General features: G+C 40.4%; 1 protein-coding gene across 4 annotated transcripts in view; it reads left to right on the top strand.

The window, feature by feature from the left end:
* Nucleotides 1-12,720, top strand: part of tpk1 (thiamin pyrophosphokinase 1) — a 65,634-nt gene that overhangs the window by 37,404 nt on the left and 15,510 nt on the right. For 3 of the 4 annotated variants that reach the window (XM_083995591.1, XM_083995590.1, XM_083995592.1), the window contains exons 7-8: nt 2,183-2,329; nt 6,614-6,725. In XM_083995591.1, coding sequence (XP_083851717.1) covers nt 2,183-2,329; nt 6,614-6,725 — 259 coding nt within the window. The remainder of the gene's footprint in view (nt 1-2,182; nt 2,330-6,613; nt 6,726-12,720) is intronic. The other variant, XM_083995593.1, reaches the window with a different exon arrangement.

The raw sequence follows: 12,720 nt of genomic DNA, 5'->3' as shown, positions 1-12,720 counted from the left end.
TGTATCTCTTTCTCTCACTGTCTTTCAATCTTCTCTCTCTCACAGAGGGGGGTTCATTTACCAAATGTTGTTGTTTACAGTTTCGGTCATGCCTCTGCATATGGGGGTGTGTGCCAGATGTTGATGTAACCTCGATCTCAGTGCTCAGTTTTCCTTTACTCATCTCCTGCAGCAGGAAGTTAGTTATTACATTCATTTCCCGTTATGTGAAGAGATAAGTGACGCTGCAGGACCCTCTTGTTCTTGGCTTTAAAATGGGCTCATGCATGCACATATTTACACACACACACAGACACACACACACAAAAAATGGTCACACATCTGTTATTGTAGCAAATTGATTTAGCTAATGTGATCTGACTGATCAGCAGCTGTAGTGGAAAGAGTAATGGGTTCTGAAAGTTAGATTAGCCGCTGTTCCCCTGATGTTTAGCTACAGACCAAGCAATTATGGTCAACATCAGCTAAGGTAATAGGGAATAATTACTTCTATACTCTATTTATTTATTCACATTTCATGGCTGAAGTGGAAACACTGAAGTGAAGCGAGTGTGACGGATGGTATATGGTTCATTTTCCATGATGGTGTGACTGTCAGTTGTCAGCCTATGACACCGCCTCTGCCCTCTAGACTCTGTTGGGTTTTAAAGCTGTCAGCACTGGTGCTTGACTGCTTGGAGACTCTGAATAAGGATATAACTGCTGAGAGCTGTAAATATGATATTTAAGTAAACTGCTGGCTCAAAGTTAAAAAAAGAAGAAGTCCATTTCAGCTCTGAGGCTGCAGGAAATGGTATTAGGTTAAGTAATCCACTTAGCTCACCTGATTTGCTGTTAAATTGTCCACCTCTTATTTCAAGTGAAAGATGTTTACCCTCAGTGTAATGGCCTGAGTTCTTTTGATCTACCTCATTGTTTACCTGTCCTCCAATGCATTTCTTTCTCTAAGGTCTGTGTGTCCATGGCTTTTATTGTAGTGCTTTTTACTTACTACATTTTTTTTTTAAATAAAATGAACAGGTAGGTGATATTCTATATGTTTTTTTACTTTCAACTATTCCCATGTGTTTCAATCAATCAGTTAGAATTATTTGTATAGCACTTTTCACACACAGTGATGTATAACACAAAGTGCTTTAGAGAATGAAAGCATTAAAAACAATATGCCACTGTCCCCTGCTCCATCTGTGCACCAAAGCAATTTGTCCATCTATCAGTGATTTCCCAGACTGTCTGTGGCACTCAAGTTCATTAGTTACAAATGAAGATGTAAAACCACTTTCATTTTTGTTAAAAAAAAAAAAAGGCAAAGTTATCTCTGTGCATTTCCTGTATGTTTTCAGGGATGGATTGTTGTACTTGTGAGTAGCCTAGTTTAAGTGAGATGAAAATACACTACAGGGCCTTTGTTCATGACAGTAAGGAAGGAAGAAGACACCCAGTAGAATAGTGTGGCTGATTGATGTGTTTTTATGGTCAGTGGACCTCAGAGCACTGAGGTTTTGGCTGCACCGACAATAGTTATTGTAGGATCAATTCATCAGTGGTTTTGGTCCGAGTGTGGAATTGTTGACAGGAAATAGACATTATTACCAAACTCATGTTTTAACGTTGCTCTAACCATTGCACACATTGAACAAATTATTTTGTTTGTTTGTCCGTTACCTAACAGCACATCTCAGAATCTACTCAAAAGATTTCACTAAAAAAATGTATGAAAAGAAGTGATTAGTTGTTGGTGCAGGTGCTGTCCAATTTTCAGTTTAATTTGCAAATTTTGAATGGTAATTCATATGTGAAAACAAGTATAAACAAGTAGTCATGAGTCTTGTTTTTCTTATTTTTTTATTTTGCAAATCACCCATTCATGAAGCCACAATGTTTACTCATGTAGGACTTAAGTGTTATTAAAATTAGGGCTACCATCAGGCAATCAGTAATAATTGTGTGCCAATTGTTTGTGTACTTTCTGGGTTTAAATGAAGGAAAAACAAAGTTTTTTTAAAAATATCCTTTTCTTCTTTCTTTCTTCATTTCTCTTTTCATTTCACATTACCATAAGCTGAAGACAGGAGTGTTTTTCTTCTTTCACTTCAGCAGCATCCCGCCAGAAAGTCAAATTATATCAAACCATGGTAGTTTTCTGTTATGTGCCTTATCAATCTCTTGTTTGTCTTTCCAGGTGGATGCCATAGTAACTCTGGGTGGTCTTGCGGGCAGATTTGACCAGACCATGGCATCTGTTGAGACACTCCACCACGCTCTGTCCATGACACAGCTGCCTGTGTTGGTTATACAGGAAACCAGCCTGGCATATCTACTCAGACCCGTGAGTGCATTGAAAACACACTTTGCATAGTCGTCTTATGCATGCATATAGGCCACTTTATTTCCATTGTGCAAGGATTGTGTTCTCTCCACTGTTTTTCATTTAATTTTGTCTCCTTTGAGCTTCAAAGCCAGCTGGCTATATTTTCTCCAGGTGGTAGGAAATGCAACTAAAATGTGAGGTTATAACACCTCTGCCTTAGAATAAATTGGTTGTTGCATTTATCATTGAGTTTTAAAAATGTCAGGCTCCCACTATTTTGCTTTGCATGGACCTGACTTATTGTAGCTATATCTATCCTATAAGTTATATATGTACAGTATACACAGGCAGACCCACAGCGTGTTTTCAGCACACCAACACTGAGCTCCTCTGCATCTCCCACACCCTCTAATCACCCCTCTTCCAGTGCTTCTCTTCGTTTTCTGTTCACTCTCAAAAATGTTCTTTTCTTTGTTCTGCGACCACCTTGATTGGAGTGTTGAACACTTTGTTTCTTTGTTAAGTAATCACTTCAAGCACACACATACACCACACACACTTTGCCACTCTTATGGTGCCCCAATTTGCTGTTGTGCATGAGTGAGAGAGTCTCTTTTGATGCTCCCAAATTGTTTTTCCTCAGTGCCAGCCACTTTCTCATGCTCCTCAGTTGATTGAATTTACAAGTGGGCTGGGTAGCCGCCAATTGGGACACACACTTCTCTTTTTTAACCTTCTTTTTTTCCCTCTGTGTTGTTTATTTCTGGGATCTTCAGGACAAACAGCTAACTGTCACACCTCCTGATGACATCTTGTAAAATGTTAAGCGTGTTAACTTCTTTCTCATGCACTCCCTCCCCACTTCTTGTCATTATTCCAAAGACGCATTGTCATTTGCTGCTTCATACCTCGACACCTCCAATTAATCTTACTTCACTGAGGGTAAATTAAGCTCGTTTGTCAACGCGGCTCCAGTTCGCCAGCAACTGATGAACGCAGACGCCTGTACATGAAGGTGAACGCAACCTTCGAAAAGCCCAGTGCTATTTGTTCAAGTTACATCTGTAATTGAAGTGTTTACAACTTTTGCCAAACATCCTCATTACCCGTTTTCCACGCAATCATGATTTTGTTATGTGCTCCGCTTTGGGATTTGGTGATGCAATCAATACATACAGAGTTGTTCATGCTCTACACAATCTAACATGCACACACAAACAAACAAACGGAGACTGTTTTGATCACCTGATCAAAACAAACACTTTTTTCACAGGCAACATGTTGTAAGAGTTCAAGTGAATCTGGGGAACAATAACATGTACCGATTTAAGTAGATGTTACCTTTGTGAATTGCTTGCAATGTCTTCACTTTTGTTTGAGGAGGTTATAATACGCCCTCTGAGAAATGCTATGTTTTCAGGTGACACTGAGCCACTATCAGAAAGATAAACAATGCCCCAAAGTCTTCCTTGAGATATAATATCTGAAATACAAAAACTGTAATTATTCCAGGGAGGTGCTTTAAAACCAGTTACCTGAACGTCTGTGGGGAAGATGACTGAAAAGTGATGCTAATGTTGCACAAATGTCAGCTTTACAGTAAACACTTTTCACCTAAATACACTTACGTTGTCTCCCTGTGCTGTCTTTTGACTATGATCCTCTTCATCACCGGGCCCTTCCTCTTCCAGTGGTTGTGCACTACTGTCAGACCTGACAAATTCACAACATCTCAACAGTGATAAAACCCTTTTTAGGAAACAGGACATGCTTAGTTGCAAAATACAAAAAAAAAACATGTATACAGTACTCAGCCTTTTTGAACCACCTAAGAATATCCGATCACCACCTGACACACTATTACTCCTGTAGTAAAAAAAAACGCACAGTCTTAAGGAAAAGTTATTTGAGAAAAGTTAGAGAAAAGAAGATTTAGCTCTTCTTTTCTTCTGCAGCTCCAGCCACACATTTCCCTACGTGTATCCCACTGTGCTGATGGCGATACAGCGCGACCGAATTGGTGTGATACCACAATTGCAGTTACAAATGACAGAAATCCGCCAAGTGCAATGCTTGTTAGAAAATAATGTTTGTTTAATTTCTAAAGAGCTAGAAGCGGCACAAAATTTGATGGTGGCAGCCTTGTAATTCTCAGGAAATGCAGACAAACACCCTGTTTAGACATGCTCTGACTTAATCAGGGTTGTGGCTGTTTGTTTTAACTTTTGTTTCCCATATGAGGCGTCATATGGGGAACAAGTGTTATTATTCTATCTTTGGGAAATATGTTGAAGACTTGGTTTTTCCACATCTGGCTCAGAGCATTGCATAATTCTCATGTTTTTTTTTTAAATTAAATTATGGAAAGGGACACTGAGAGGATTGCAGGCTTGTTTATTCAGAGTCCCTACATGACAAGAAGATGTTTTAATCTGTCTAGATCCCAAGGTGATGCTAAATTTACTCGGTTTGAATATGAAAAGAAAAGGCGAAACTTGCGCTGAGTTCATCTCTTTTGTTTGTATTTTTCTCTTACTGTTTGCTCTATGGAGACTCAGTCGGAGGGGCCAAGCAGAGCCACATTTCCCCCATGTTAGTATCCCGGGCCCTGAAGACTCTTAAGAAAGCCTATGGCAGAGAATTTACAGCGCTGTGTCAGCCAAGTCCATACTATAAATCATTCTATAAGCACACACTCTCTAGGTCAAATCTACAAGCTTGTTTACCTGATGCCCTTTCCAGGAGTGAAACTTGTCAAAGTAAGAGCTGATTTAAATGATAAAGTGTGGTACCCGCGGTATGTTTGTGCTGCAGCAAGTGAGCAGCTATATGCGGCATTCAAATATGAAACATAGACATGAAGTGAACTGAACTAAGATGGTTTGTTCTGTACTGAAATACATAATGTGTAACAAACAGAAGTTTAAATATTTTTCTCTTATAATTAGAATGACGATAATATGGATCATATTGATGATTTTAAAGCAACATTGCGGAGTTTCAGCACAGTTACAAGCAGCACCTCCTTCAAGTCTGCATGTGTGTTTGTTAGTGTGCAGTTGCACATGTATTTACTCTTCTTCATACACCTTCTTGCGCTGACAGACTTGCACAAAGAAACTGTGTTTATGTATAGAAAACAACCTCGGGGATGTTTCCTGAACACTAAAGGCTCTAAAGCGTAGAATTCCCCATCATTACTTCCCTCTGGCTCCGTAGCTCTCAGAAGCCAAGCAAAGAAAACTCTGCTTTAAACATGTCACACCTTGAAGATCTCTAACTCTTAACCGACTGTGCAGCCTTTGTCGGTGTCCGTGTGATCTTTTTAGATGACTGATCTAAGCCCTAGCTGTCAGCGCATTTTGTCATTGTATTAATGCTCAGGTGTACAACAGCTTGAGTGTACCAAGTACTGCTAAGTGTTGATGATACATAATTATCCGTTTTCAAGTATTTTTTCACTTTCCTACATCTTCCTCCTTACAAATGTAGTATTAGCCATAATGAGTTGTTGAGGTGTTGAGGTGTTTCTTTGTGGCTTTGTACACTGTGAATGAGAAAAACTTTATTTTGACCTTTTTGCATTCTAGCTTCAGGTTTTATTAGAACCAGTGCATTCAGAGTGAAGTCATTATTCAGCCTGTTGAGTCTGACACTACCTTGCCCCTACACTATGTAGTGCTCTTCCTTTTTTCTCTCAATCCTAGTTTCTAAAAGGGATACCGTGACATTTTGTTCTTGTTTATCTTCTCTGGAGGGCACTTCAAAAAAAGACTTCATTATACCTCAAAAACATTTCTTCATCTGATGCCACTGAAAGACGTAACACTGTCAACCACCCCAAATATCACTGATGGATAATTTTCTTTCTGTGCTAATAAAATACATTATAGAATTCAGTGGCCCTTGACTTGAGTTGAGGCATTTCATGATAATGCAACCAGTGTAAGCAGCTGGTTTGTTAGGATGTTGACGCAGTGTCAGTGCAAAAATCTTTTGACTCGCTATGACAGACACGAGAGTATAATTCAAATTGGCAATGTATCCTTTTAAGTGTCGGTATGAACTAAAAATGGGGTTGCAGTTTTGACAAGCGCAATAATTTACTTTAATGAGCTTTGTTCCCTGGGCGGAGAAGCTAAGTTTCTCATTTAGGGGCTGAATAGGTTTAAGAAGTCTTGCGCCACGTTTATTTTCTTCTTTAATTCTTTCCACTGTCCTTGTTTCAACCTGTCGTTGACTCTGTCATATACACACATTTGTGCAGACTAATACTATTCATTTTTCTCTCGGTGGTGTCAGCAGGGCAGCCACAGACTGGAAGTGAACACAGGCCTGGAGGGGCATTGGTGCAGTCTCATTCCAGTAGGTGGACCTTGCCAAACAACCACCACTGGACTCAAGTGGAACCTGGGTGAGTCCCTATTTTTTCAAATGATGCCATAGTAAAATCAGAAAGACCCCAACTTTACTTATCTTAAAAAGTTGTTGGTTGAACCAATAGAATACTTGACTTTTAGAAGCAACATATACAAATTAGAATGAAAGTAGGGTGAAACAGGGCGAAAGAGTTAATTCTTTAAGATAAAAAATGTATGGAATGGGATGCCATATAGCTCACTGGGTGCAGGCGCCCCATATGCCGGTTCAAATCCCCCTGTGGCCCATTGCTGCATGTCTTTCCCTCTCTCTGTACCTCCCCTTTTCCTGTCTCTCTCAAATATCTTCTCAATTAAAGGCAAAATAGCCCTCCCCCACCCAAAAAAAAAGAAAAAAGTATGGAATATGGGGAAAATTTGGTGAAAATGCGCAAAATAATCCAGATACATGTTGAGAGACTGGGGGCGGTAAGTAGCTTGAAGATAAGTTATTTGTGTAGAGAAAGAGAAGAAAGTCTTGATGTTGTGGCAGAGGTTGAAGCTTTGCTCTGGGTTTTAACATCTGAAGCAGGAGCTGCGCCCCACACATAAGTTCACAGTGCAAACAACTTCCTGAATTTTGCATAACGAGATACTGTAAAGTACAGATGCTTAATTTGCTTCAGTCAAATGAGGCTGCATTTTTAATACATGTCATATATTGAAGACACAGACATGCCACGACAAGCTTTTTATGTTCCCAAACGGAGAAAATCCAATCAGACACCCATCTGAGGACCCCTGTGTTCTTGCCCCTCTCCAAGCCTCATGGCCAGCTGTGTTGTTAATGAGTTGGCACAGACCGAACTGTCACCTATATGAGGGAAACCTGGACCTTCTGTCAGTGGGGTTGCATAATGTGTCTGCTTCCTAGTGGGTGTCCACTCGAAGTGTCTCTATGTACACGTGTACGTTTCTGGGAGTCTTTACACTTGAGCAAGCACGGTTGTGTCTGTACTTGTTTAAACATGTCTGTAGGCCTGTTTGAATGTGTGACTGTGTGTGTGTGTGTGTGTCTACAGTCCTGAAAATTAACTTTTTTTTTGTTTTTATTTTTGTGCGTATTTTTTGGTCAGGTGCAGGGTGTTGTATATTTACTCGGTACACCTGTGAGATGGTCTTATGAATGGTAATGAGAGGGACTTTTATACATGAGAGTCCTATGCAGATTAGCCGTGGATAACAAGATGCGTAATTAATCACATGCATATTTAGGAGGCTGGAAGTGATGATTTCCCACTGGGGTCGGGAGGAAGGACCAGAATATGAAATAAAAATTAGGAATATCAGTTTTCTTCTCAAATGTGTGACTGCAGCCGTCATGGCACCACTGCATCTGGTGTCTTCTGCCTTTCTTCATTGATCTGTGCATTTGTTTTTTTTCCTGTTTAAATTTGTGTCAGCGCAGGGTTTCCAACGCAACTTGCTCAGGGAAACCCAAATCACCAGTGTGCCACTCTCTGGTGACGCCAAGACCCTTTAGAAGTCCATTGAAATGATCCCCCACACTTGGGTTCAAAGCACTTCTGTGATGAAAAATGTATGATCTTTATATAAAGAAAGAGTTTTGGGCTGTCAGCCATTACAGCCTTGCTGACCCAAAGGAGGCTTTTTGCTTGAATCCAGAGCTTGTTTTAACTCTTGCTTTAAAGAATAAAAGTCTGCAATGATTCATGTTGTTTTGATCCAGAGCGTAAATTTGGGATGAGTAGACCGTTATTGAGCAAACTTTTTTTTTGTGGTTGGTATACTCCAGGGGCATTTGCAGGATGAGATGAAATACCCTCGGCCCAAGTTAATTATATCATGTGTTCACTTTTTCATGGTGGGTTATCAATAATTTATGTTGTTGTGAAATTAGACTAGGCACAGTGCACGTCTGCTCATAGAGATGAACTTGGGTTTACAGTGCGAGCATACAGTTTTTGTCCTGGTAATTTTTTAGTGAAAGTTTGTCAAAGTTTTTAATTTATATTTTCTATGACACTGTACAAGGCTCTGATGTTAGATTAAAAAGTAAAGCAAATACAATTAAAACCTGTTATTCTTTCACTTAATTAAAGCATTACAATAAAAAAGATTATACTTACTATACTATATAATATTATTACTTATGTCTATTTTTATGTTCCTGCTTAGGGTGAGCAAAAGGACAAATGAAGTTTTCGTGATTCTGTCTGTTAAAATTTTTCCTGAGATTCAAAATAATGTGACTGCAAAGCCAAATTTTCAATACAGTGAGTTGAATGGTTGAACAGAAATTTTAAAAGGTTTTAAAGCATACATAAATGAACATGCTCATACATATTCACAGTTATTTATGTTCTCATGCTGAAACAAATTTAAAGATGTTCATAGTTATACATTATTCATATTTACATTATTTTCATTGGGAACTATTTCACTCATAACTCAAGCTCCAGAGAATACATCCATGGACACCAGAATAACATTTAATTGTTTTTAACTGACCCTGTGGTCCAATTCAGATCTGGCATTAACATCTGTTAGGGATGCAAATTATCGAGTAATTCATTAATCGATAGTTGATAGACCTTATCGATCGATGATCGATTAATTGATAAGCGGCGATTTTCCTGAGAACCTAAATTTAAGGGGAAAATTTAAGATCAACATTCCTTATGGACTTACACTAGTATTTGTTAGTTTATTTTAAGAGCACAGCACAATGAAAATGTTTAAGTAGCACGTTATTGGGACATAGAGCTCTGAGGTTGAAGTCCTATCATAATGAGATGAGATGAGAGACACCGCTGCGTTTCCATTACAGATTTTTGCAAAATAAAAGCGATATTTCTGAAACTTCGAAAAAGTGCAATTGCCATTTGCGGGTGTTTCCATTGAAAGGTATTTTGCTAATGAGCCGTAATGCGTCTTGCGTTTCTATGGTGACGGCACAGCGATCTCAGCTGCCGACAGTTGTTGCTGTTATTGTTTTTAACATTGACAAAAACAGCGCTTGATTGCTGAAAGGCAAAGCCCGTGTGGCGCTGCAGCGGCCACAGATAAGGGCGCACTCACACTAGGGCCAGTTGTTCTGTACCGCGCTGAAGCTCTAATGCCCCCCCCCGCTGGCCAGCTGGCCCGCACTCACACCACCTCCAACCCAAGCTGCTCAAGCACGGTTTCCTCCGTTGATACAGAGGGACTATTTGTTTACCAACACGGCGGATGTGCGCTTTAACCTGACTGCAGAAAGAACGGAGCCTTTTAAACACCAGCGGTGATGAGGCGCTGACAACAATATAGGTGGTTGTGTCCACACACCCGTACTGGTTTATGTGACTTAAGGTGACATGTCGGCGCAGGAGGGAGTGGAGTGTGGATGCGAGCCAGTCTCCTTCAACCATGCACGGAAAAGGGGAATGATAGGAAAGGGTTTTCTAATTTAATGAGAAACAATGCCCAGGTCAGCAATGCATGACAATAAATATGTGGTTCATTTGTCCCCTCAAGTTACATAAACCAACACAGCGTGGACACACGCGCTGTTCTCCGCGGCTCCGCAACGAGCGCTTTCTTTTTCTTTTTCTTTTTTTTTTTAAATTAAGCTCCGGTAGCGACCGGCTAACCAGCGCGGATCCGGTGTGTTTATCAAAGCTTGGTCGCCGTGCTGAGGCACCGTGGGTTTGAGCTGCGTTCAGGCTGCATTACAACTCCTCAGGCAGCTCCGTGTCGGCGGCTTTTTGACTCGTTACTCACTGGTCGTTTGTGTGTTAGCGATGGTACAGCCTGAGTCCCGTAAAGCTACAACAGGTGTTGTTGTCTCTTTTCACCTCCTCTCCCTCTCTCCCTTGAGTGCTGCAGTGCGCTGCACACGTTTACACAGAGATCCGCTACATTATGTCGGCTTTGCTTGTTTACATTTCACAGTAAAACTCCCATTGAAAAGGAACGATTAATTGCAAGTAATTTAATTTAATCGATTAAATTCTTATCGACAATTAATCGATAGTCGATTAATTGTTTGCATCCCTAACATCTGTCTTTACTGGTATCGTAACAAGTGGGCAGCTCTAAGTACAGCTGTGAGTGCACACCTGTACATCTCATATTGCAGCCATATGAATGTAAATGTGCCCTCTGCCTCATTGAAGTAGCACATACTCAGCTGATGTCCTCCTCCACAGACTAATTAGTCACAGTTTCATAAGAAAACCCCCCCAAAAAAAACTATTTCACATGGCTAAAGTTCAGTGCATTGTGCTGTGTGCGGCACAATGAGCCACTCAACCCCTCCTTGACCTGCTCTCTCTCTCTCACAGACAACAGCAGACCTGTCTGTCATAGTTTGGCTAAAAACAACAACACATACATGTTTATTTGCATATAGAGTGGGAAAGTGGTCACTTGAGACGCCAGGTGTGAACTGGGGTACTTAGAGGTGTCTGCCTGTGATTGGATCCACAAAGAAGCATGTTAATGCCACGTCTGAACAGGACCTTTGAGACATGAAGGCCAGGCCAGGACACCAGAGGGCTGACTTTTTGGATGGAGGAACCTTGGAGCACATGGGTCAATGCCCTGTGGAAGCAGGAGAAAGGAGGTACTGCTGGCAGCACAGTCAATTTCTTGAGGTAATGGCAGAAGCAATCTGCTTAGGAATTTCTGCAAGCAATTTGTATAGATCAGATGAGACGTATTCATCCGACACCCTTACATAAATGTGGGATTTTAAAGGAAAGAAAGATGCTCATGTTGGAGTGTGACTGTTTCTGTTGATGCTTTCCCTCTAAACTACACCGCTTCACTTTCATTTTCTGCCTATTTTAATGCTGTTTCTTGAAACACAAAGGAGTAGAGAACCGATCCCGTAATGATACAGTCTAAGTTTTTTTTTGCCAATGGTATGATATAGTACTGTGGCTGTCTGGGAGCTGTAATTGTCCTTAAAATAATCTTTTGGAACTTCTGAATTTACCGTTGTCAAGGTAAATGCATAACAGGATTTGATATTGATTGTTATTGCTAACACAGCAGCAAAGGTCGAATGCACAGGCTTTGCACAGTAAAACCTTTAGAGAGCTCAGCCTGTTGAATTGCGAGGGAGGCAGATCTGCAACATTACGGATGCACTGGAGAAAGCCTGTAATGATGCTAAAGGATGGGAGTGCACCCCTAAATAATGAAGTAACTGCAGTGTAGTAAGAGCAACAACGGAGGAGGGGGGGCATAACATTTTATAGTAAAGTAACTGCTGCTGGACGTTGTGATTGAAATGTGGTTGAGTGAAAACTTCTCACCTGGCATGAATGCAGCATTTTCAACACTGCTCTCAATCAAATACTACCATAATGTCCAGTGTCTCTCATTTCTTACTGTGATTTCCTTCCCACTTTGTTCTTTACCATCCAATTTGACCCGTCATTGCCTCTCTCAAACTCCTGATATCACTTCTCTCTCATTAATAAATGCAGCGACCGCTGAGCTGCCATACTTATTGCTCGCTGTACCTATGTTACTTTCATTTTCAAGCGTCGGTGCCAAAATCCCCCAAGGTAACTGCCATTGAATAGTGTCATTGTGTATGTGTCCATGCGTGAGCTCGCATTCGAGCACATGTGTGGATTTCAAGATGGGTTTGCACAGTAGCTCAGGGCAGTGTTCCTTAATTAAATCATTTCCCATGGAAGGTTTTTAAAAGTCATGTTTATATGCCACTTCCACACGTTCCAGTACGAGCACCACACTTCAATGGAGGTTCCATGTGATAAGTAGACAGGGTTGTCTCTAGAATATTTATTCCAAGGTTTGTGTCTTTTAGCCAGGAGACAGAAACAGAAAGATGACAAGACTAGTTCCAAAAAGTACATACAGTCTCTTTATCATGTCTATGATTAGCTTTAATTACATTTTAGAGGTCACTGTTGTCATACTTTATAATTAAATCGGCTATATGAATGCATACAGAGTTAAGGCCATTATAAAATTGTAGTGGGAAAGGGTGTTTTGTTAATTTCACAGATAACT

Source organism: Trachurus trachurus (genome assembly GCF_905171665.1).
Source record: "Trachurus trachurus genome assembly, chromosome: 20".
NCBI classification, from domain to species: Eukaryota; Metazoa; Chordata; class Actinopteri; order Carangiformes; family Carangidae; genus Trachurus; species Trachurus trachurus.
This window is presented reverse-complemented; position numbering and strand designations above follow the sequence as displayed.